Below are 27,241 nucleotides of genomic sequence, written 5' to 3'. Positions count from 1 at the left end.
ATGTATTTATAAATGCATATCATACAAATCGCTACCTGATTTTTTGTAATCGACCGTATTAAATTAGTCTGCAGGATTATATCACATGATCACCTATTTCATTCACTTACACAGGAGCTGCAGGATGGTTTGGAGAAGCAAGAAGCTTCAATTAAAGGCCTGAATACTCTAGGGACAGACTTGAGTCCACAATGCAGCAGGGATGACAGAGATCACATTAAACATCAACTCGCCTCCATCAATTCCCGCTGGGCCAAAGTGTCCAACCAGCTCACAGAGATTAAGAGACGGTTAGTACGAAAGATCCATGATTATTAATGCAAGCTCCTGGTGAGAGCATCAAAGATGTTTGAATATTTTACCATAATTAAATTTGACCACCAAGCACCTACCCAATTGCTCTTTTATGTCCTTATTTTGAAGGAATGCATATATATTACTGTGTGTTTTAGGTCCGCAGGGGCGAAGCTCATTCTCGCGGAGCTAAATGAAGACATGGGGGACTTTCAATCTTGGCTGGATGAGGCAGAAACTGTGTTGGCGCTTCCCGTGGAACCAGGTCACAAGCAACAGCTCAATTCAACCCTGGAGAAAGTGAAGGTAAAAATGACATTTGCAGTATAAGCGGTAGCTTACGCAAATAAGTATAAACTTTTCTTTTAGGTACGTATTCTAAGTATCCCATGAGAGAAATTACCAAATGTGAGACACAGAATAATTAACACGTGTGTGAAAATTGCCAGGCCCGGGTGGTGGAACTCCCGAGCAGAAATCAAATGCTTCATCAGATCACCAACAAATGCTCATCTGTGCCCAGTGATAAAGTCAAACCGATGGAGAAACATCTTAAGGTTATCAACATGCGATGGGCCAAGGTACTTCAAATGATTTTCTGTAATCTCTTCTTTTGTTGGACCATTAAATGCATTAGGATTATCATTAGGATTGTTCCTGTTAACAGGTCTAAAGAAGGCATTTTCATTAAAGAAACAGTAATAGGTATTTACAAAATCCGCTAGGGAATAAAGCTTAACTTATAACTCTGCAGTCGAACACACCCAGGTCGCATTTCACCCTAAAATCATCATTTTAAGGTTAATTTTAGGTTGAAATTAGGTTGAATTATGGACCCAGATATGTTCTTGAAGTGAATGCTTATTTCTTCACATCCACAGGTCTCCAATGATCTCCCCGAGAAGCAACGCCAAATCGAGGATCTTCTCAGGGATTTGTCTTTGTATCAGGACCAGCTTTCCAAACTTTCCATCTGGGCCTCGGCTACGAGGAATCAGCTTGAGAAGTCCCCAAGTGCAGTGGATCCCAAGGTCAATTTCAAAGCACATAGATAAAGCACAAAATATCGTCAATAGTCTACCTGATGTTTCACTTCAGTCGTATGCCATAAAATATGGGGTGGTGTGGTGGTAAACGTTCAGGGCTGGCAACTGAATGGCTGATGATTCAGTCCATGTAATTAGGGAGATGAAAGACATTGTGACATTAATAAAGCATGTGGTCTCAGGTCGCTCCAAAGGGATTGACTCTGTAATACACATTAGAGGTCTTCTCGGGTCCAAAGAAATGTAACCTGATGTGCATAATTTTTATTTTTTAAAGTAAGAAACAACCCGTGACAATCCCAAGAAAATTAGACCTGAGGCCGACCTGACCCAGTGGCAATTTTTTATTTATATAAAAGAGAACCGACGTGTGTGCAGTCTGCAGACCCCCACATTAGATTGGGTCTTCTCGGGTCTGTTCATTTTCGATTCCTGTATCTGGAATCAAAAGAATCGATTCCAAGAATCGATTCCTTAGTGTTACTTTTGATTCTTTTTTAAACCAGCACCGTGTCGAACATTGTCACGTCTTACCGTGCCACACAGCGAGAAGCTCTCTAACGTTACACCGGCCGTGACAAAGCGACTGTTACAAATCTATTTACTTCCTAGACGTATTTGCGAGCTTGGTCATAAATAATGAGGCATTTACTTCAGGGATTTCTCACGTCGTGCTTCCTGCGTCAGGTGTAGACAGTAGACACAATGTAAAGTCTAGGAATATGTTCACCATATGCGGTAGATTCTATTTACATACATGCATACACACACGCACACGTATACATACACTTATGTATGTGGATAGATAGATTTCTTTATTTGTGGTACATAAATTTCATCCAGTATCATAAAACTACAGTTAAAGTCCCTGTTAAAATCTAAAAGCATTTCGTTCAGAAACAGACTCATGCACACTTTACACATACAAACTTTTTAGTTCTTTACGCATAACAACACCAGACTACTGATGTTGACCTTGGAGGCATTCTTCTTTGCGTGATTTATTGTTTATTGAGTTATACTTCTTGTTCTAAACTACAACGAGTAAGATTTTAAATATTTCTTTGGGTCAGTCACTGCGCTGATTGCCTACACACGACTAGATCCATTTATTTAGTTGAACTTCATTTCTTTACAGGTGACATGATTGCGTTGATAAATGAAATTGGCTTCGGGCGCGGTTTGTATTAAAAAAATCTTAAAGAGGAGTCGATTCCTCTTAATGGAATCGATTAAAACCTTTGGAATCGATTCTCAATTCCTAACGCCTTGGAATCGAGGAATCGATTCTTTTTGGAATCAATTCCCAGCCCTACCGTTCAGCAAAAATACATTAATTTCAAATTCCCCGAGACCCGATAGACCTAATATTATACCTGACCATGTCCGAGGCACACGTGGAAACTTTTAGACCCGAACCCGCTGGGGTCTTGAGTCGGACCTCTGGTTTTTGGATCTGTTTTCACACCTAGGGCCCTATTTTAACGATCTGAAACGCAAGTGCGAAGCGCAAGTGACTTTGTGGGTGGATCTTGGGCGCTGTTGCTATTTTCCCGGCGGGAGAAATAACTCTTGCGCCAGGCGCAAATCAATAAGGGGTTGGTCTGAAGTAGGTTCATTATTCATAGGTGTGGTTTGGGCGTAACGTCAAATAAACCAATCAGAACGCTATCCAACCTTCCCTTTAAACGCAAGGGCGCAAGTTCCATGGCGGGTTGCTATTATTATGACGGATTTACCAGGCACACACCAGGAGCGGTTCACAGCCGAGGAGACCGACATTCTTGTAAGAGCAGTCAAAGACAGAGAAGTTGTTTTGTATGGGGATAGGAGAAACCCGACCAAAATCAGCGTATGTTAAACCGGCGTTAGAGGAAATAGCCACAATTGTCTCACCAGCTGGCATCCCCATCGTTGCGCCAAGCGCTACAATGATGTCAGGAGACGGGGGAATCCCAAGCTTGCCAGCATAAATCGGGCATGCCGTGTAACGGGAGGTGGATCTGCCTCTACACAGCACCTGACGCCAGCAGAGGACATCGCTGCGTCCACCCTCACCGCTGAAAGCCAAGAAACGCAAGCAGTCCAACACCAAAGTACACTTAAGGTTTCTTAAGAAAACATTTTAATTATTATTTACATAAAATAAACGTAATACAGCCACACAACAAACTTAGGAAAATATTTTAATCGTTATTTGCATGAGAATTTTTTAACGCAGCCACACAATAAATAAAAACTATCACCACAATGCTCACCACTCTGATTTCCCTTATCTCATGTGTTAATATTTTTTATTGTATCTCATGTGTTTTTATTTGCAAAAATAACTGTTGCATCTGTTTAGATTAGATAAGCAAAGTGTGTGCGCGTTGTGCACGCTATACATTATGGTCAAGCATGCGCCCTTAAAATAGCATAATGAACAACGCGCAACGCGCCACTGACTTTAAACTTTTTTTTTCTGGTCAGTGGCGCAATTGTTTTTTGAAACTGGAAAAAAGCATCAGGGATGGTTTGCGCCGGAACACGCCTCCTTTTTTGCATTTAACCGCCCAGGGAGCGTAAGTTCATACCCTAGTTTGCCGACGTGCGCTTGTGGAGGGAAAAACCCGCTGTGCGCCGGTGCAAAATACGAATGATACATGCGTCACTGACAAAGTCAATTGCGCTGGCTGCAAGATAGGGCACCTAGTTCGTTTGAGCCCTCCAAACGCTCTCGGGGCAGTTCAGGGTGTATATGTGAACAAACCAAGTGATCTCAGACCCCCCTAAAAGGACCCAAAAGTGAATCAAACTCAGACCACGTCCGGAGGTGGTCTGAGTACGGTACGCTTTTGGGTTCTTTTGTGGATTGATTTCTTTTGATTTGTGAAATCAATGAGATCCCGGTCCGCTTCGCGTGTCGTTTTAAGTTGACATTGTATTAAAATCAACTGCTGCACAGAAAGCTGGGGTCTGAGTTCTTATGAAGTTGTGATGTGAAGAAGAAAGGGTCTGAGATCACTTCAGTTCTGAAGAGGACCAAAAAAAGAACTGGGTCCTCTTTTGAATCAACTATATTGTGAACAACAAAATGACTGAGGTCACATTCGGCTAGTTCCTAAGTAGACTCGTCAAGACCTCTAATACACATTACAAGCATCTGTTTACATTTTATGAAAGTTAAAGATTTTGAATAGCCCTGGTTGAATGGTAATAATAACGTTTGTAGAGTGTAATAAAGAAATCTAAAATGTAAAATCTAAAATGTAAAATTATATGATTTTGCTTTTACGGTGACATCTATAGAATATTTTATTCAGGAGACATAATGGAATTGTTTAGTATATATTTAATTTGAGTACTTTGTCTTGGATGATTCTTACTATACTAATAAAAATGCACATAAAAGAAAGAGCGGCTGACATACGATATGTGTTATAAAATTGATGTGGACAGCATGGCTCAGCAAATGTGAGTTTAATAAAAGACGCTGGCAAATCCGACCACAGTTTGAGACACAGTTTTATATGATTTTAACAAGTAAGATTACAGACAATGTTTTTTTGTAAATGATCAAAGTGAGATGCAGAGACTTGAGCAGAAGTGTTTATTTAAGATCCATTTAATCTCATTATAGGATAAATAATTGAAACATGAATGAGATATCTTTTGTGATATCTCTATTCTAAATCAATGATTCAACAACAGACCAGTGGGGCTTATTTAAACACTAAGAAAAGTATTATCAGCAAAACTAGCCGTGACTATGATGCTAAAATCCTACAGTGATGGATATTTTACTTAGTTTTTAAAGTCAGTTTTGACCTTTTCAAACACCCGTTGGTTTTCCGGCCGACTGAAAAATAACAAAAGTCATTGGTCTGTTTTTATATTTGTACTGTAAGGGTATTTGAGACGACACAGGCTGTCTATTTAATTAGACTTCCAGCATTGTGTCCATGAATGCTCCCATCAGGCCGTAGGTTTCAGATTCTCCATAGTTGAAACTAATAGGTATAGGAAATAATTTGTTTCTTGACTTATCGAGATTATTACCAAAAGATCTCAGTCCTGTTGTTTTTACGCGCTTTTTAAAGGACACATATTGTCCATTTGTACCAGGACCGGCTCCACGGGGGGCCAGAGTGGGCCTGGCCCACCCAATCAGAGCCTTGGCCCACCCTGGCCAATCTTTTGGCCAAAAATCTGTAATGTTATACTATATTAACAGTCGTGAAAATAATTATTAATAAAAACAGCATTTGCATTTTTAGTTTGTAACAAGTTTGTTTTAGTTGATGTAAATAGTGATTTTAAAAATTTACTATTATGTTACTATCTAAATACATAATGCATCTTATTTGGTGTAATGTATACTATACTTACTATACTTGCTGTACTTTTAATAAAGGTTTGGCATTTCTTTATAGATTGAAGAGGATGTCAAAGAAAAGAAGCCCGCAGTTGAAAGAGTTCTGTCCAGGGAGAGGCCACCATCCCAACCGGAGAAGGTGTCAAATTGTCCATGATGTATCCTAGATATGACTATGATATTAGAGTACTACCGTAGATGCTTTTAGCAGTACAATATACCATCATTGTTAGGTATTAACCATTATGAGCATATTAGCCAAATCTTTTTATATTCCAGGGACAGTTTGATGGTCTCAGTGCAGATTGGACATCCATTCAGGTTCTCCTTAAGGATTGGAAAGACAAATGTCAACTTGCAAGTATGACATCATTTAATGTCTCAGAAATTGTGTGAATTTACAGTAAACATGCTATTGCTGTAAAATTAAACTCTTATTTTGCATTTGAGTTCTGAACGCAAGACATTGTTTTCCAGCCACTACTTTGACCGGCAGCGCGGCTGGAGATGCGGCCCTTGACAAATTTAACAAATCCTGGGCGGACCTCAATGATTGGCTTTCTCTCTTGGATCACATGGTGCAGACCCAAAGAGTGACGGTCGGAGATCTCGATGAGATTAATGAGATGACAGTAAAACTCAAGGTCAGTCTGTGAGGTCATCATGCACTTTTTATTTATTCCATTAAATGTTTACAAATGATTTCTGTTTTAGCATCTATACTTTGTTCTACTGGGGGATTGCTCATTGAAAATGAAAAATCTGTCATCATTTACTCAACATTAATTTGTTCCAAACCTGTATAAATGTCTTTGTTCTGCTAATCAAAAATGAAGATATTTTGAATAATGTTGGTAACCAAGCATATCTGGAGCACCACTGACTTCCATAATAGGAAAAAATAATACTATGATAGTGAATGGTGCCCCAGGTACAGTATGGTTATTACATTTTTTAAATGTGTTTGCGTAAATAAATTAATAAAGGTTTGGAACAACTTGAGGTTGAGGAAATGATGACAGAATTTAAATTTTTGGGTGAACTATCCCTTTAAAGGTGATACATTTCACTTATTGCACAAAATATGATTTTTGTTTAGTTCAATTTTTTTACAATACATTTTGTCAACCTTTAGGAAAATACTATACAGATGACTTCAAAAGCTAACAGACATGAACAAAAAACCCACAAATCTTTTTCTTTTTTAGATTCTTTTAGGCATTTATGATGTGTCCCCTTTAACTTGCCATTATATCCCCTTTATATGGTGGCACATAAAACCTCCTCACAAAGTAATTTTCTCTCTAACTGACAGTCATCCCTGCAAGACATGGAGCAAAGATGCCCACAGCTGAGCAAACAAATCACTGCAGCCCAGAACCTGAAGAACAAAACCAATAACCCTGAGGCACGGGCAGCCATTACAGATCGGAGTAAGTCAGCTTTGCCAGTCCTTATGTTAATCCAGAGTCAGTAATTCACTGTGTTTGTGGTGATATCTCAACAGCTTTACAGCTTGATGGTTATTAAAGATATTCGTCAATCATTTAAATAATTCAAAAAGCAAACAATGGGTGTTTTCAAGAATTGTCTGGGCATCTCATTGTTCGTATTACACATGCTGTTAAACAGTGAGGTGAATTGTGGTATTAATTTTTTAATTAAAGGAAAGAATTACTTTTTAAGCGTTATTTGAATCTGCATGATAAAAAATATATAAAAAAAACTTGCATTAACGGAATAGTTCAAAATTGTTTAATAATTTACTAAACGTATATGACATCCTTACTTCAGTTGTACACAAACAAATAATTTTATATAAAAATGCTGTTAATCGTATATGGCAGTCAACATGGCAAAGCTGCAAAGAACAGATACATCCATCATTAAAGGGCACATGTTATTCCCATTTTTACAAGATGTAATATAAGTCTCAAGCTCAAAATACCCCCCAGATCATTTATTTTAGCATGTTCAAAATGCCCTTATTTGGGTGGGAGCATGTGTGTACCTTTAAATGCAAATGAGCTACAGCTCCTCACTCCCTTATGCCTGGCTCACACCACAGGATAATCGGGCCGAATTTACCCCGATTTTCCCCTCCCGAGAATCCGAGGGAAAATCGGGCAACGGACCTTGATCGGCTCCGAAGTTCGGCCCAGATTATCCTGTAATGTGAGACGTTTAAAAATCTAAACTCACACCTTCCGATATGCTCTCAAGCAAATCGGGGCCGCCCCGATCTTATCAAACATGTTTGATATTTAGGATTTTAAATCCGCATAATTATGTCATACTTTCACAATAATCAATGAGAGACGTAGATGATTGACAGCTTTCGGGACCGCGAAACAAGCTGCTGTACGGGTAGACAGCGCAGCCGGACTCATTCCGCCACAACTGCAGCTCGTTGGGGCAGTCAGACTATATAAAATATAGAAATTAATTCCTTGCTTGATTCACGTTGTCATAAACATTAGGCTATCTAAAATATCCTAAAAACAACAGAACATGATGATGGTCAGTCACATCACGCACCTGCAGCTATTATGTGTATAGAGGAAATGTAATAAAATAAATAGGCATACACGAAATAAGTTGCACTTAAATAATTAGCTTATTTACAAAATGAATTTAAAATGATATGACGATTTTCAGTTCTTTTTTTGTGACGCGCTCCACAAACGCACAGAACCCGATGGGGCAGCCGGCAGAAAGCGCATCATGTTTTAAATATTACTTTACAGACGCACAAAGTTTTTATCTGTATGACCATGTAACCATAAAAGTAATTTAAGGTCATCATGCATGCATTGCTGTTCAGTGTTCACCGGCATGTAGGATATGTACTAACAAACATTATCACGCCATTAGTTGTTCGAAATATAAATGATCCGCTTGAGCCTCACCCAAGTGCAGCACTGATTGCTGAAATACCGCACACTTGAGAATCTAATGCGCCTCATATCGACACTTACAACGTTTCACATTAAATGACATATTTGTCCAAAACCATTGGTAATGTAAATACCGAATTAAACACTAGACCCTACACTGCAAGATAAAATAGAATAGAATAGAAACTTTACTGTCATTATAAAACTATAATAAAATTTGTTTAGAAGCTCTCAAAGACCAGCAGCCTCAGAAGAATAAACAACAAAAATAGAATCCACATAGTATATAGCTACAAAATAATATCACTGCAGAGTAGTATATATAGGGGAGAGCGGGGTAAGTTGTCACACGGGTAAGTTGTCACACTGTTCATAACTCCAACAGTAGAGGCTCTATCTCAAAAATCAAATAGCCACTTTATGTGACTTCTTCTTCTATAGTCAACTTCCTGTTCACATGTGGTCAAGATCACTGTAATCTGAGGTTAGCACAATTTTCTTATTTTTCTGCTTAAAAAGTAAAAAAAAATCACTTTACATTTTATGCAATACAACTTTGTTAGGTGTGAATGTTTAAAATGATTATTTTGCACAAAATAGAGGAGACCGTAAAGTGTCTTTTGATACTTTAGCTAAAGTGATATGATGAGCTAAACTTGAGATTTAGACAACATTAGCACACAAGTAAGTATGGGGCAAGTTGTCTCAATGACTTTGGGGCAAGTCGTCACATGTGACAACTTGCCCCTGTACAAACAAACACATCGAACATGCTCAGAAAACATGATAAATTGTGATATTGTAATTTCTTTCTAATTGCAATAAGATGTTTGAAGGAAGGAAGGAAGGAAGGAAGGAAGGAAGAAAAATCATGCAAGAGTCATCATCAGATGATGAAGAGTGCTTCTGCCTCGTCTGTGTAGAGCCATTTTCAAAGAGTCGTCCAAAGGAGACCTGGGTAAAATGTGTAAAATGCAACAATTGGGCCCATGATGCTTGCACCTCAGGCAAGGCAATTTATGTGTGTCAGAATTGTGATTCTGGAGATGAGTCCTATTAGTCATACAGGGCATCTGTTTTGTTCAGAGGTTAAACATGTTAAGTTAAGCAAGTTATCTGCAGCGTTCCATTCAGTTATCTGGTTTTATGTGAAAGCCATAGAACATTTGAACCAAAGTTCAAAGTAAAGTGGTCTTGCCACTTAATTGAAATGTGCATTATTTGGATTGAAATAATTGTTTTTCCAGATTCTCCAGGCACGGATGTTTATATTTCCAGTTTGGTTTGAGTTTAAAAATTAAAATCAATATTCACAATTAAGTAGTTGTGTTCTTATTTTTAGATAATCTAGTGTGACAACTTACCCGCCCTAGTGTGACAACTTACCCTCCGATGGGGCAAATTGTCACAAGTGCACAGTCACTATTCAACAGTCTACAACTCTGTAATGAGATAAGATATAAAGATGTTATGAATACAACATATGTGCCCAAGACTTCCTTCTTTCATTTGGTATGAGATTTATACCATTTTGATGTATGGTGCTCAGTAAATGTTAGACAGTGTGAAAAGTGTGACAACATACCCCGCTCTCCCCTACAGTGGAATTAAATAATGCAAACAACAGTGCAAAACAAGTTTAACCAAGCATCAGTCATTTAACGCTTAGCCTACAATAATATTCTTGTTAGGAAGGAACAGGAAAACAGAGCATTAATAGAAATAGCCTAGATCACTTATAATAACTCTTAAATGTGCAAAAAATAATGATATATAGGCTAGCCAATTATATTAAAAATATGTTTTTAAATAGATGTATTTACATTTAAATAAATCTTGCATAAGGATTAGACTTAGACTTGGTGCTATACAGTATGCATTCAAACACTGCCTGCATAACACATCCTTAAAACATATCATGATTGTTGCCTCATAAACAAGAGCTGAGGAGGAGAAATCGCCTAGGTTTCAAAAAGAAAGCTGCTACTTTGTAAATATTAAAAAAGAAATCATAATAAATGTGTCATAATCTTCACTTTATATACTCTTCTCCTGAGGTGAAGTGAAGTGCTTGCTCTGGCAAGATAATCCTAATAATATCCTGTAGTGTGTGATGCACTAGGATTTTAAATTCCTGTAGTGTGAGCATGTTTAAGATTTTAGAGAAGAATATCTGACAAGATTCTCTTTATGTGTGTGCTGCAACCAGATTTCAAAATCTGCCAGGATTTTAAAAATCCTGTAGTGTGAGCCAGGCATTACGCGCTTTTGTTTAAAATAGATCTGATTCCTGTGAATACAGTCTGAGACAATAGTATCTTTAGCACATTGGTGCTACAGCGTGCTTGCAAACACATTTAAAAAAGCTTTTGGGTAAAAGTAACCAGTCAGTCAGTGGCCGTGGGCGGGGCTTTATCAATGTGATGTCACATTAATAGGGCTGGGTATCGATTCAGATGTTCCAGATTGATTCGATTTCGATACACAAGCTATCAAATCAATTCTATTCTCAATTCGATTTTTGATCTCGATTCTCTGGTTGATTTTTATACTTGATTCTCAATTTAACTCAATGAATATAGATTATATAGAATACTATAGTATTATATATGTTATATTAGAATATATTAGAATATAGACTGAATGAATGAATGACAGGCTCACCTCTTGCTCCTTGGTAACATCACACAAGGCAAAAAAGAGGGTGACATCTAGTTGAGAAGACTAGTAATTAAATAAACGTTAATCTTACGTTCAATGTTTGCAGGGTTGCCGGTAATTTACCGTAGATTTAAATTTATGTTATTTACTGGCAAGAGTTTGTTCAAAGTTAAATACATTTTAAATATTAACTAATCTTTATCTTTACATAAAACTATACTATAACAGCCTCATGCAAAGTATTCTGGGAACCAGAAATCATCATCAACCTTTTTCTGTTTTTTGCTTCAGATTTTGTTTCCCAGAATGTTTTGCTTGATGCTGTTTTTTTACTTTTACTCTGTAAAGACAAAGACTTGTAAACGTTTATTGTTCATTTAACTTTGAACAAAATGTTGCCAGTAAAAAACATAAATTTAAATCTACGGTAAATTACCGGCAACCCAGCTGCAATTTCTACGGAATTTTTTTAGTGTAAATATGGGGGGGGAAAAGTTTCTTTTTCCTTTGAGAATCGATTTTGAATCGACCACGTAAAAAAAAGATTAATCGAAAAATCTATCTTTTTGCCCAGCCCTACACATTACCAAGAAAATCAAAGCAGCATGTCTTATGAGACTGCTTTGGTTGAATGAGATTTAAAAAAGGAGACAGTGGATTTTTTTCATTTTAGAGTTGCGTTTACACGCTGCCAACATACATTTATGTCCAAATACCCTGTAAAAGGCAATTTTGCGTAGTATATTAAATTTAAAGGAATCTAAATGACTCAAGTGGGTTAATTTATGTCTTCTGAAGGAAATGATAAATTTGTGAGAGAAAGTGTTTAATATTTTAAGCTTATTTAGCAAAATTGAAATGTAAAAAAAAAACAGATCAAAAAGCTGGATTCAAATATGGCGACTCATCTGTAAATTCAAATTTAATTGGTTCTCGTCTAAGGAACAGAATATTACGTAGACTTGGGGTTCGGCTTTATGATTACTAAAATTCACTATGGTTTTACTACAAATTTACCTAGAAAAAAATATGGTTACTATTATAACCATGGTTGTACAAATGGTTAAAACTACAATTACTACACTCATACTATAATAAAACCATTAAAAAAGGGACACTTCACCCATTTGCATTAAGCTTTGTATAGTTAGAACCCCAGTCATGTTTTTGAATGGTCATGCATTATTTTCTCAGTTGCCGCCTAGACAGGAGAAATACAGATTTCAGTGTTGCACTTCCTTCTTTCAATGATGTAAAAATCATCATTTTGCATCATTGAAAGAAGGAAGTGCAATGTCTTTGTTGAGGGAGTGAGACTACAAACACCCCTTTTCTCGGTCAAATAGGCACCAAATTCTAAATTTATGTTACATTTCGACTACAAATATGACACCCTTTCAATAAAGATTAATGTTTCTACGGGTGAAATGCTCCTTTAATTTTACTTAAGGGCAAAATTTATTATTATTATTATTTTTTTTTTATTATTTTATAATTCTACCATTTGTGTTCCACCCATAATATTTGAACAGCTAAATTCTAAGATCCCCACCTAACGCCTAAGCAACTGCATAGCAACACAATGATAACCATGTCCTGAGCTATTCATAACAAAACTTTTCTCTTTTGTTAAAAGTTGAAAAATTGCAGGCACATTGGGAAGATTCCCACACCAAGCTGACAAACAGGGTCCTTCAACTTCAGAGCATGTATAAGGACTCCAGTGATTGGCTGGAGGCCAGAAAAAGGGTGGAGCCTCTCATTAAGAAAGCCAATGAAAGACTGGATGGCTGGAAGAAACCTTCTCACGGTGCTGGCGATTTAAAAAGTCAAAATGCTGATGTCAAGGTAATATAGGGTCAACCAATAAAATGCTCCTTTTAATAACATGAGAGAAATAATTTTTTTTATATTATAAATTTTGTTGTTATATTGCAGCAACTTTCTAAGGACATACAGCAATGGCAAGCCCAGATAAATGTCACCAATGAGCTGGCAAATAAACTGCTCACTCTGTATGTAGACGATGACACCAGCAAAGTTAAACAAATGACCGATAGCATGAATCTGGCCTGGGCCAACATTAAAAAGCGGTAAGCTTGTGTGTGTATATATATGTTCAATAACAATACTAAAATGCAGTCATATAACGATAAGCATTTTTAACAACTTAATTGGACTGTCTTTTGTATTTATGGAACTGAAAATAATGTACTGCAGATACAATAAAAACCCTGAGGTTATTTCAAAGGTTTAAAGGTGTAATTGCTTTAAGAAGAAATGCAGTACATCGAAACAACAAGATTTCTAAAAAACGTTCAATGTTTGAAACATTTGTTACTGACCGTAAGACAATCACAGATGAGATCTCTTTAATACCTCAATTATTTCTCCTAGACATCAATGACATTAAAAGGAAAGCAATTTAAGTCTCCTGCATCTCATATATTTCTACCGAGGATCTCAATTTCCCAGAAATCTAAAATAAAAGTTTCAAAAGAAATGCCACAAACTTGCCAAGTCTGCAACGATAAGTAAATATTATTAAAGATTTCAATATGAACTCAAATATTTCTCAATATCAAATTGACCCAAATCCAGATTTTTTTAAACTTAAATATTATGCATAAGCCATAATGCTTTAAATTCGTTTTCCTAATGTATTTTAAAGTGGGCATATGAAAATTCTGACTTTTTACGTGTTTAAGTGCTATAATTGGGTCGCCAGCGCTTCTATCAATCTAGAAAATTTGAAAAATAGCAACCCAGTAACTTAGTTTCGGTAAACCATTTTCTGCAAGCATATGAAAAAATAGGTCATTGAAATTTGACTCCCCTTGTGATGTCAGAAGGGGAGAATACCGCCCCTTAATCTGCACTATCCAACCACGGCACTGCCATTTAGTGCAGAGAGAAAGAGAGAGAAACAAAATAATTGACAGCACAATTGAGTTTCAATTTCAACAAATCGGACTTGCTACTAACGTCACAAAACTTAAAACGGCGACTTCCATGTAAGGGTACCCACAGTGTACGTAGATAAAAATGGTAAATTCTAAGGTAATAAAAACATAACAGTTCATTATGTAAGGTCTTTATACAGCACTGATAATATAGTTATGTATATTATATTGCATTTTTGTCAAGAGATCCTCCTAAAAGTTACACAAAATGAAACACAACTGAGAACTCCATCAAATCTCTTGAGTTATGAAAGATCAACCTATGATCAAAAACATTTTCCTCTGGGCAATTTAATCAATAAATAAGTTAATGCTTTGTGAATATAACCATGTTGACTACCAAAGTGTAGGTACAGTAATGTGATAACTTCTTGGTTCCTATAAATAAATGATTTTTGTTGCTTTTTACAGTACAGGGGATAAGGAGGCAGATTTGGAAGCTGGACTTCGGCAGCTGCAGCTTTATTACTTGGATCTGGAGAAATTCCTTAATTGGCTCACTGAAGCAGAAACCACAGCCAATGTCTTACAGGACACCACATTTAGGGAAGGACTGCTGGAACATCCAGCCACGGTGCAGCACTTACTGGATGAATGGCAGGTGTGTAAAAAGTGCATCTAATACAGATTTAGACACTTTTTTCAGAAAGTGTGGTTCTCTGAGAAACTTGAAGCATACATGTTACCACAAGAATTCTAAGTGGTCCCTTCATTTTGGTAGGATTTTGAGGCACCTTTCAAAAAGAGTGCCTAGTTTTGTAGTCATCTCCATGGCAGCTGAGGAGTCCAGAATGACGTTTCAGGCATCATGTCTATAATCATAATACTAAGCAAATTTACAATAAAGAAAAGGTAAATGCCAGAATAGAGAAGCAAGCTTGTCCTTTCATCATGAAAGTCCACTAAAACGTTTCACCAGGCTTTCTTGGACCTTCTTCACAAAACTGAACCGGTTTTGTAACAATCTAAAAGGACACACTCCTAATGGTAATAAGCTGATATACTTTCTCAAAAATCGATGGTTCCTTGTCTGGCTGTATGGTTGCATTTTGAGAGGAAGTCTACTTTGGGTAACCTTAAAAAAGATCTTCTGTCACTACGAAAAATAAAATCATTTTAGCACCATTGTTTTTCCGCACAGCTATTGTTATACCCACATTCCGTTAATTGGCCATTTCTGGTTATCTGGGAGTAATGTGCGGTTACGCGTTTGTCAAGATGGCGGTGATCAGCTCCGACCACTTTTGGCTTCAAAAACGCTCTTTAGAAACCTGCAGTTAACGTCATGGACACTGCGTCCATGTTTTATACAGGCTATGGGTCAAACGCACAGTTTTGCAAAGCATAGACACATATGTACACAGACGTTCGACTCATTCTCATATTCAGTCTTGGAGTTTAATGGCTAACTGTGCGTTCACACCAGATGCGTAAGTGGCGGCAAAAAAGCGATATTCCCGTGTAGTTGGACGCTTGAACATTTTGAGTTTACTCGCTTCATTCACGAGTGAAATACTAGTCATGCGAGACATTCACGCATAATTTCGCCTCAAGGGAGGGGCTTATATAGTTCAAATTGAGTAAACTTACCAGATTCTTCTACCTCCTCGTAAAAGTACGAAGATGTCTTGTATAGCGATGAGGATTGTCCTCCATTGTTGTTTTGTTTTTCTGCCTCCGCTTGCGTCCTGTAATCACGTCACTGTTAGAGCAAGCTCCTGATTGGTTAACGCTAGGACTGGGCAAAAAAATTGATTTTTGATTAATCGTTTTTTCCCCCATGGTTGATTCAAAATCGATTCTCACAGGCCACAAATCGAATTTTTTCCAATTTTATTTCCACAAACATTGAACATAAGATTAACGTTAATCTAATTAATACTCTTCTCCACCCTTTTTTTGCCTTGCGCGATGTTACCAAGGAGTGAGAGGCGAGCTTGTCATTCATTCAGTCTATTTTCTAATATATTATAGTATAATATAAAAATCTATATAATCTATATTCATTAAGTTGAATTGAGAATCGAGTATAAAAATCAAGTCGAGAATCGGAAGCGAAAATCGGATCGAGAATCAAAATCGAATCGATTTGATAGCTTGTGAATCAAAATCGAATCGATCTGGAAAATCTGAATCAATACCCAGCCCTAGTTAATGCAGCGTGAAAATCCGCCAAAGTTCAGATTTTTCTACTCGCACGGATAATGCGTCAACATTCAATTAGCTCGGAATGCTTGCCGCACGACAGGATGCCTATTCGCGTCTTTGCATTGACTTAACATGTAAATCACTCGCGGTTGCCCCCTCTTTCGCATCTCGTGTGAACGCACCATTAGACCAGCCCACTTTAGTTCACGACTGACTATATTAAAATAATATAATTAAATTCTCAGTTGCCTATATAAGTCTGCAATACTGCACTGTTCTCTGCAGCCTTGCAATTCTTTGTATTTTTCTAATATATCATTTCCAACCCCGGGAAACCATGCCCACGCGAGATCCGAGGACGCTAAGTTACAGGCATCACTTCACGCGATAGCTTTGTTTTATATCAAGACTCAACAATGGCATGAGTGTGTTTTTGGATGCAAGAAGAAGTAAGCCAGCATTATGGAAACAATGGATAGAGTTTGTTATCCAGGGTAGCAGCAGAGTTTTGCGTGTGTGTTTGTTTAACGCTGGATTTCTTTGAAAAGTCTTAACCGGGTCATGAGTTGCATGCATGTTATGTTGGAAATAGGCGCGTAAGTGCATATAATATAAACGACACGAACATGTAGTGAACCATAAGTTATTCATTCAGTGTTGTATAAAGTGTTGACTCGTGACTCGCTCCTCCCGCAGTTCGTAACTCCTCCTTCCGAATGTTTTTGTACGTTATCTGAAAGAATCGGTAAAGCTAATCTTAAATAAATCGGAAAAAACTAAAGACTATTCGAAGTAGGGATGCACCGATACAACTTTTTTGGAATACGAGTACGAGTACGAGTACTTGCATTTCAGTACTTGCCGATACCGATACAGAGTACTTATTAAAAAAAACATGATTTAAATTTACAGGTAACAGCTTTAGTCATACAATTTAACAAAAAAAACAAAGGACTAGTTTTCCAGTTTGTTGTAAACTCTGCCTCTTTGGACAACACGAGGCATTAACCCCTTACACGCCGCTCAAACATAGACATTTCGCTGACCGTGGTATCGATTCCAGGTATGGGGGGACTTTTAACGAGTACGAGTACTTTAGAAAACGTGGTATCGAGGCCGATACCCGATACCAGTATCGGTATCGGTGCATCCCTAATTCGAAGATATGAAGGATGTAATACTACTCTACTATATAGGTACTCAAGATTATCATCAGATACGCAGAAACAGCGTGTGTTATGGACGCTTTAACAAAAAAACATAACAACACTTATTATACTAAATTATGGTTAATTTATACCACATTTATACAAATTTTTTACAAATTTTCTGCATTAGAATACAGGTCTCATTTTGAGACCTAAAATAATCTAAGAGACCTTAGGGACTTTCTTCTTACTGTAAATGAGCAACATATACATGCAATTCTTTAATCAGTTAAAGCTTTGTGACACAACGATATTAGCGAGAGGAAAATATTGCTGAACTTCATTCCAATAGCATCTCTGGGGAAACAAGAGAGTTTAAGTGTTATTTATTAGGCCGGCCGTGGATACTGACGGGTCTATTGTTGGGGTCGCCCGCTTCTCGCTGGTATGGGAGATATGTGTACTTGGCAATGGTGCAGAGATGCAGCTAAATATGAAGAGGCAGATAAAGATGTGGGCTGTAAAGAGAAGCCTCTGTTCTTCCAGAAACCAGCACTGACCCAGTCTTCACTAGCAGTGCCCACTCTCGCCACAAACAACAGGGCCAGTGTGCCTCCGCGACCGAGGCTCTGAAGCTCATTTCACCTCGCATCTAGACACATGGTCGCAGAATACATTTTCTCGCTCTCATCCTCACGATGTCCCCTTTTTCGTCGCTTTCGTCTCGCTTCGTTCACGTCCACATGGTGGGGAATTAAAGGATCTTTGCTAACGACAGTCAGACGGACTGTTCACGATTCCTTTGATGTCTTTGGATTACTGGAAATGTTGCATAGGAAGACTTACCATGTTAAGGTTTGAGTTGAATTGTCAACTTTAGGATTTGCATGTTTGGGACTTTGATCATTCCAAATGATAAAAAGTAAAGAAAATGCATATAGTATAATATTTTAGTACTTAATTTTAAATATAATCTCTATCATTGTGTAATTGTATGAGTCATTCCATTCATAGATCATTTGTGTTGTGACATGCTTACTTTCAATCAGTTATTGTTATAGGAGCTGTTTTTCTCCATTAACTTGATTTAAATTAGGTCATAAAAGCTGCATGCATAATTATGATGTATGCATAATTATATGTGATAAATAGCAAAAGCTATTTTAGATGAAATAGAGCATGTTACACCGCAGGACCTGTCAACAATAGGAATTTATTTCTGTAATTCATAACTACCCATGTACAGAGTAGTTGCAATAAATGTCAAAGAAAGTAAAATAAAGTGTTTCTTTTGCTTAACAGTTTTTATTTATCATAGATAAACTTAAGACATACGGTAAGGAGAAAATCCCTAAGGGCTCTGTCACATTATTTTATGTGTCAAAATAAGATTTACATTTTAGAGAATTTGCAGGTGGATGAGAGTATAAAATGTTGAGTGAATGCACATTCACACTGCTAAAAAATATAAAATCAAGAAAGTAGATATATGTGACCCTGCCTATGAAAACCCACCTAAAATCTTTTTTTGTGATTGAATGTTTTCCACATTAAATCATCTTAAATTTTCAGAAAAAGAACGTACAAAAGTTGTCACTGGGGAGGTAAACTGACAAAAATAAAGGTACAAAGCTGTCACTGGGGCAGTACTCTTTAAAAAAGGTCCTTATATGTACCATTTAGGTAGAAATATGTACCTTTGAATTACTAATATGCACTCTTTGGGTACAAAGGTGGACCTTTTTGACAACTTTTATTTCTGAGAGTGTACCTTTTCAAAAAGTAGACTTTTGTACCTTAAGGGTTGCATATTAGTACCTCAAAGGAACATATCTGTACCAAAATGCAGGGATCCCACGGGTCCTTGAAATCCTTGAAAGTTTGTAAATCCGAAAAATTCAAGGCTCTGGGAAGTTTTTGAAAATATACATACATAGATACAGGTCATTGCAAGTGCTTGCATCTATTTTATGCAAGGAGTTTTCTGGAAAAAAGTCCATATTAATTCCTGTGTAGTGTAGGATAATATCCTATAAATTCTAGACTTTTTAAGCACACGTGCTTTAAATGTATATATCTTCTGTATGCGAATGTTGATTCATACCAAAATGCTTTTTTGCATAGTTGTGTTTGACAAATGAAAACGTCCCGGGTTACGGATGTAACTGTTGTTCCCTGAGAAGGGAATGAGACGCTGCGTCTCCCTTTCCATACTTCCTGCGTCCCTGTAACGCCATCTTTGGCAATATTTCAGATAGCGATATACTTCCTGGCTCCCACTTCGCCCTGTCTTTGAGGTTAAGCCTTTACCATTGGTTGAATTTGATATACACATTCAGACGCACTTACTCCTGGAGGCGTCCCCAAAGTGTCCCCACAGTGACGCAGCGCGAGTTCCCTCAAAAGAGAACTGTAACAATGTATATTTAAAGGTAACACGATGTAATCTTGCTCTCACTTGAAATGTGTCCCCACATTTATTCCTTAAATTTGAGGGTATTGGACCTGATAAGTCCTTGAAAGGTCCTTGAATTTGAAGTTTACTAAGGTGTGAGAACCCTGAAAATGATGACCGTGACAACTTTTTTATCTTTTTTTTTTTTTGAGAGTGTACATACTGTAAAGAACATTCTGTGAAAATATAACCTTGATATGTTTAATATTAACTGAGTAAGGCCATGTCAAAGATATGAAAGCAAACTCTGATGCATCTATGCTCATACAGTAATAAGATTATGAGACTATAACCTGGATTTCACAGAGAGGGTCACATATATTTAAGTTTAAACCGTAACTTCATGAATGTCTAAGATCTATCTTAATCCTCGCAGGATCTCCAAGCGGAGATCGATGGCCACCGGGAGATGTATCATTCATTAGATGAAAACGGACACCGTATTGTGTCATCTCTGGAGGGGACGGATAATGCCGTGGTGCTGCAGAAACGTCTTGATGACATGGGACAGCGTTGGCATGAGTTGTGTAACAAAGTTATGAGTATAAGGTAAGACCCATTTATCATCTAAATTTAACCTGGGGAAGTTCACGCTGAACGGAAGCTGCCTGTGAAAAATTCTGCTGCGATATTATAAAAGCCCCAGGCTTGCGTAATCCATTGCATTTATTTTACTTTATATTCAAAATGTAGGCCTGTTTATTTTTAAAGGTGCTTGCTAGGGCAAACATCACTATTACTATTGCTCATACTTACGGTGAGTATTAAGCTTGGACGCGTAATTCGTTCCGCACCATGTGTGCTTGATGAGCAGTGTGCCTATTACTTTTCTGAGGAGTTACATTTTTGCCCGACGGGGATAAAACATAATAAAGAAGCTACGTCTAGTGACCAGCAGTATATAATAGAGATGGATAGAGATATAATAGAGATGGGGTGGGCAAGCCACAGGCCACAAGTAATACAATAGTGTGTGAAAATATTATGTAGGGGTTACAATATAAGATTTTTTTCTACATAAAAATCATCCTACATAATATCCTTGATATCTTTTATAGTGACTGAGTAAGGTTATGTCCAAGACTGAAATAAATGTGAAATCAATGATTATAATGCTCTAAATCTCGTAATTAAATTTACATTATGCATTCGGCAGACGCTTTTATCCAAAGCGAATTACAGTGCACATCAAAGGAAACATTTTTATCAGTATGTGTGTTCCCGGGGGTTTGAAGCCTTGACCTTTTGCGCTACTAAAGTAATGCTCCCTTCTATACAGGAGCACTTTATAACCTATAGGCTGGAGAGGGTCACAAATGTATATATACAGTGTATTATATACAGTGGCATCTGGTGACTTCTTTTTTGAGGGGCGCACAATGCAAAGCTCATCACAACATGTATTTAGTTATGTGTGTGGCTTGTCATGTCAAAATATGTGTTCGGCACGCCATTTGAACTTGTGTGAACTTGTGCATCATGCTTCATGTCAAAATATGTGTTCGGCACGCCATGTGAACGTATGTGCATCACGCTTCATGTCAAAATATTTGTTCGGCACGCCATGTGAACCTATGTGCATCATGTCAAAATATGTGTTCGGCACGCCATGTGAACGTATGTGCATCACGCTTCATGTCAAAATATGTGTTCGGCACGCCATGTGAACCTATGTGCATCATGTCAAAATATGTGTTCGGCATGCCATGTGAACCTATGTGCATCACAAGCAATGTCAAATTATGTGTTCAACACACCATGTGAACCTATGTGCATCACGCGTTATGTAAAAATATGTGTTCGGCATGCCATGTGAACCTCTGTGCATCATGTCAAAATATGTGTTCTCATGCTATGTGAACCTATGTGCATCACGTGTCATGTCAAAATATGTGTTCAACACACCATGAGAACCTATGTGCATCACGTGTCATGTCAAAATATGTGTTCGACACACCATGAGAACCTATGTACATCACGTGTCATGTCAAAATATGTGTTCGACACCCTGTGTGAACTAATGTGCATCACGTGTCATGTCCAAATATGTGTTCGGCACGCCATGTGAACCTATGTGCATAATGTGTAATGTCAAAATCTGTGTACGCCACTCCATATGAACCTATGTGCATCATGTGCCATGTCAAAATAGGTGTTCGGCACGCCATCTGAACTCATGTGCGTCACGTGTCATGTCAAAATATGTGTTCGGCACGCCATGTGAACTTATGTGCATCACGTTTCATGTCAAAATTTGTGTTCAGAGCGCCACTTAATCTCACGCGTAATCAGAGTTTAGTCTTCAGTGTGTGTTTAATGAGTATTTTGTGAATATAAGAGTCTCTTTTATCGTAAACCCTTTCGACGTTTGTGCAGCAGGCACGTATTTTGACATGATGCTTGATGGACATAGAATCACATGATGCACCGACCAAATATTTTGACATGACAAGCAAAACACATGAACCTCCTCAGAAGAAAAGTTACCGGCACCCACTGATTATGTTTATACATAATTTATTAATATTTACTTTCACATGGTGTCTGAGCTCACAGTCTGAATTCATGACTTTTGTATGCAAATGTAGGTGTCAAACCTATAAGAGCACATAATTTGTGCCTTTAAATAAAAAGCTGGTAAAAGCCTTTACAGTAATGCTCATGCATATTCAAACTAAATATTCAAATGACACTTTCATCTCTCAAAGACTCGACACTTTATTCCTGCAGTGATTTTTTTTTTTCGAAACGTGATGTGATAGAAGAGTGCCCTCTGGTGGTTTCTGTTAATATAGCATTAAATATTGGGATGGTCTAATATCATAACATTGTTTATTCATGACTCTTCAGGCCCTATCTGGATGCAGGTGTGGATCAGTGGAAACACTTGCATATGTCCTTGCAAGAGCTGCTCAACTGGCTACAGCTTAAGAGGGAGGAGCTCGAACATCAGAAGCCAGTAGGGGGCGACGTCCCGACCGTGCACCAACAACTCCTCACGCACAAGGTGAGGATACGGCCCATCATGGCTTACGGCACATGGCTTACGCCCCTTAACCGAAGGCATGAAAAATGATGTTGAAGATGATTTGTGAATTCTGTATTGAAGCGTAATCGTATCACAGTCTGTTCTTGTTAAATATTTAAACAGATGGAGATGATACGTTGCGTAGGAGAGGTGCAAAATCTCTTGTCTCCTGGCATGGCTGTGCGGACCAATTAACATCTGCTATTGGCCGTCAGCTGTCAGGGGTCGGCTGTAAACAGGATGCGGTCGTAGTGTAGTTTGTGTAGGGGAGGCTGTGAGAGTCGGTCCACATGTTCAGGATTGTCAGATGCGTAGGAGTTGCGAAGAAAGTGCCATCAGAAGTGTAATTAAAGCATTTTGATTTGCAAACTACTAAAACGTTTGCAGTTTTAGCTCAGTGATTCCCAACCTCAGGGAGGCTTAAGCAGGGCTCTTTAAGAGTTTAATTGTGGTTTGCTAAACCACAAAAGCATTAATTACAAGTTAAAAATTAAAATAATAGAGCTGATTAAAATGATCAAAAGCAATGAATCTCATGTTATTAACTACTTAAAAGCTTATTTTTAAAGGAACAGTTGACCTGAAAATGAAAATTATCCAATGATTTATTTTTTAGCTGAACACAGTCTATGTAATATTAAAGGTCCACTGTGTAGATCTAGTGGCAAAATTGTGAATGCAAAATCAGCCCACAGCTTACCCCTCTCTTTTGAAACACATAGAGAAGCTATGGTAGCCCCCACAGGACATGTCGGGAGCCCCCAACAGGACATGTCGTTGTCTGAGACAACGTAGTGACAAAACACGCTGTAGAGCAGTTTGTCCATTTAGGTCTACTGTAGAAACATGATAGGGACTTCCATGTAAGGGGACCCACGGTGTATGTAGTTAAAAACGGCTCATACTGAGGTAATAAAAACAATACAGTTCATTTTGTAAGGTCTTTATACACCACTGATAATATAGTTATGTATATTATATTGCATTTCTGTCAAGAGATCTTTCTGAAAATTACACAATGCACCTTTAAATAATATCCTGGCATTTGTAATCACATTGAATGGTGGGCAACGAAGCTAGAAAAGCATATCTGTCTATCATAAAAGTAATCTAATGTCTTCTGAAATGAAATTATATGTTTGTGCGGGAAAACTATTCATAAGTTTTAGCGATCGATGCGTTGTGTATTTTATAAAATAACAGATTTTGTTTCTCGAACCGCTTCAGTTTGAGAGGAAGCAACTTGGTGAGTCTGTTTTTCACCTGTAATAATGACTGTAGTAATGGCCATTTCTATGAAAAACTTATATTGGCTGTGTGAAAGGGTACTTGAGTCTTATTGATTGGACTGTCCAAAGTCTAAGACCACAAAAGAAAATCTGGCGTTCTGTTTTATTTACATGGAGCCGAAATGTGAGGATTTATGTAAATTAAACATTTCAAAATATCCTATTGTTTATGTGGTGCATTTTAATGAATTTGCCCGTCATTGTGGTTCAAAACAAGCCCTTGTGTTTTATAGGGCTTCAGACGAGAGCTGGCTGCCAAAGAACCTGTGATCAATGGAACGCTTGACAACGTGAAAACCTTCCTTTCTGAGATGCCTCGTGAGGGGTTGAAACAGAGGCCTGGTCAAAAGGGTATGAAATCTTAAATCCATACACATACTACAATTCAACTCTGGTCCAGGAGAACCACTGTCCTCCAGAGTTTAGATCCAAGCCTAGTCAAACATACTAACCTTTCAGGGCATTCTTAAAGGGACACACTACTTTTTTTGAAAATATGCTCATTTTCCAGCTCCCCTAGAGTTATACATTTGATTTTTACTGTTTTGGAATCTATTCAGCTGATCTCCAGGTCTGGCGGTACCACTTTTAGCATAGCTTAGCATAATCCATTGAATCTGATTAGACCATTAGCATCACGCTAAAAAAATAAGTTTAGATATTTTTCCTATTTAAAACTTGACTTTTCTGTAGTTATATTGTCTCCTAAGACCGACAGAAAATTAAAAGTTGCATTTTCTAGGCCGATATAGCTAGGAACTATACTCTCATTTTGGCTTAATAATCAAGAACTTTGCTCCGTAACATGGCTGCAGGAGCGCAATGATATTACGCACTGCCCGAAAATAGTCCCCTGCTATTGAAAGTAATCAAGGGGACTATTTTCACACAGTTTTAAATAGGAAAAATATTGAATCTTTTTTAGCGCAATGCTAATGGTCCAATCAGATTCAATGGATTATGCTAAGCTATGCTAAAAGTGGTACCACCAGACCTGGAGATCAGCTGAATGGATTCCAAAACTGTAAAAATCAAATGTTTAACACTAGGGCAGCTGGAAAATGAGCATATTTTCAAAAAAAGTGGGATGTCCCTTTAAAGGGCTGCAAATCATGGCTGCTTTGATTAGCCAAAGACCTCCTAAGAGGCCATAAGACTGACACGTAAATCCACCTATCACATTTCGCTTTGTGCCGTGTCATGCTTAGGGGCGTGGAAATGTCTCGACAATAACAGACGGGTGTGCAACCAGTAAATCTTTAATTTACGACATCTGAGGCTGAGACTAGTTTAGGTGTGTTTGATTAGGATTGAAGTTTAACTGTGCACTGGATTAGCCATTCAGAGACTGGATTGAATACAATACACAGAATACAATAGAGACACTTCTTGCGTTCTGCACAGATGTAAGTCCAGAGAGCATTCAAAATGTGGGCCGCATACTGCGTAAGGAGGTGGACGACGTAACCGTGCGATGGAAGAATTTGGGTACGGCTGCCGTCGACTGGCAGAGGGAGCTGGAACTGGCCTTGCAGAGACTGATGGAGCTCCAGGACGCCCAGGATCAACTGGATGCAAAGCTTCGCCAGGCTGAATCCATGAAGAATTCTTGGAAGCCAGTTGGGGATGTGATCGTAGATGATCTTCAAAACCTCATAGATAGAATAAAGGTCTGTACAGAAAGATATTTGCTGAAATACTAAAGAATATCAATTGTCATTTGAACCATCAATGGACTGATGTCACAGTAGTATAAAGCTAATATTTTATTTTAAGTTTAAGGATTGTAGGCAAAATAGATGAAAGTTTTATGGGTTTTTAGGTGTTCCAAGTGGAGATAGCGCCTATCCAGGAAAATGTAAATCAGGTCAACCAACTGGCCTCCACATTTGGACCTCCAGACATTCAGCTATCTCCAGACAACCTAAGCAGAAACAATGACCTAAACATGAGATGGAGGCTTCTTCAGGTATCCATCCTTACTGTACAAATCTAACATAACTATCATTAAAATAACATGAAAGATCAGATCAAATGTTAAAGGTCAGGCACTGATTTACAGTATTCTGAAACACAAGAGGGACACTCAGGAATTGCTGGAAATGAGCGGACAATGCAGCAAAAGAAGCACTATCCACAGAATCAATAAAGTGTTTTATACCTTTTACAGACTTAAAACAAACGATAAATGAATACATCAGAAATAAATAGCAATCAGAATGGGATCAATGTCTACATAATAAGCATGAAATAAATCCTGAAAAAACATAATTTCTGTTTTGACAAATGTTGGAATCAAGTCATCTAGACAAGATGCAGAATATGATGACACATACATTTTTACTCTCAGAAGAAAATCATCCAAAATGTTCATCTTGTCAGAATCCATCATTGTCCATTAAACAGATCCTTCTAAATTGTATTACAGCTGCCCCTGTGAGAAACCTTTTTTACTTTGTTGATACTTTTGAAAAGGTTTTTAATCAATTGAATTCAGACATGGTTTTAAAAGTTCTAGTGGAAATAAATTTAAACATATTTTCTAGTCTTCCTTTATTTAATTATACTTTATTTTCACCATGAAAATAGCCTTAGAAGCTGGTATGGCATTTAAAAGAAAAGAAAAGAAAGAAACAAAAGAGAGAAACTTTACATTGACAGAAAATAAACAGTTCAATAAACAGCATAAATAATATTTCATGTCAGCAATAGTACAACAAGCCGATTACAGGAAAAATCTGTCCTTTAAACTTCAAAGATATGACAGAGGAGACCAAAAGGTGTTGTTTATTAAAAATAACTAGGAAGCTTAGGACATTAAGGATAGTTTACCCAAAAATGAAAATTATGTTATCTATTATTCACCCAAACTTTGTTCTGCCAAACACAATGAAAGGTATTTTAAGCAATGCGTGTAACCAAACAGTTTGTGAGCACCACTGACTTCCGTAGTAT

The 27,241-nt window shown here is 37.6% G+C and overlaps 1 protein-coding gene across 8 annotated transcripts in view; it reads left to right on the top strand.

Moving 5' to 3' along the window:
• Positions 1-27,241, top strand: part of dmd (dystrophin) — a 153,002-nt gene that overhangs the window by 82,462 nt on the left and 43,299 nt on the right. For 7 of the 8 annotated variants that reach the window (XR_010527702.2, XM_065254353.1, XM_065254344.2 and 4 more), the window contains exons 45-60: positions 115-290; positions 453-600; positions 744-875; positions 1,176-1,325; positions 5,756-5,836; positions 5,977-6,058; positions 6,175-6,341; positions 7,013-7,130; positions 12,892-13,103; positions 13,194-13,348; positions 14,630-14,819; positions 20,346-20,518; positions 22,820-22,976; positions 24,520-24,637; positions 25,691-25,956; positions 26,109-26,255. Coding sequence is in view for 7 of the 8 variants with exons in the window: in XM_065254353.1 (XP_065110425.1) it covers positions 115-290; positions 453-600; positions 744-875; positions 1,176-1,325; positions 5,756-5,836; positions 5,977-6,058; positions 6,175-6,341; positions 7,013-7,130; positions 12,892-13,103; positions 13,194-13,348; positions 14,630-14,819; positions 20,346-20,518; positions 22,820-22,976; positions 24,520-24,637; positions 25,691-25,956; positions 26,109-26,255 (2,472 nt within the window). In the remaining variant the exon portion in view is untranslated. Of the gene's footprint in view, positions 1-114; positions 291-452; positions 601-743; positions 876-1,175; positions 1,326-5,755; positions 5,837-5,976; positions 6,059-6,174; positions 6,342-7,012; positions 7,131-12,891; positions 13,104-13,193; positions 13,349-14,629; positions 14,820-18,151; positions 18,370-20,345; positions 20,519-22,819; positions 22,977-24,519; positions 24,638-25,690; positions 25,957-26,108; positions 26,256-27,241 lie in introns of those variants that run through there. The other variant, XM_065254350.1, reaches the window with a different exon arrangement.

The sequence above is a fragment of the Paramisgurnus dabryanus genome, chromosome 4, assembly GCF_030506205.2.
Source record: "Paramisgurnus dabryanus chromosome 4, PD_genome_1.1, whole genome shotgun sequence".
In the NCBI taxonomy this organism is placed as follows: Eukaryota; Metazoa; Chordata; class Actinopteri; order Cypriniformes; family Cobitidae; genus Paramisgurnus; species Paramisgurnus dabryanus.
Note: the sequence above shows the minus strand (reverse complement) of the source record. Positions and strands in the feature narration are given on the sequence as shown.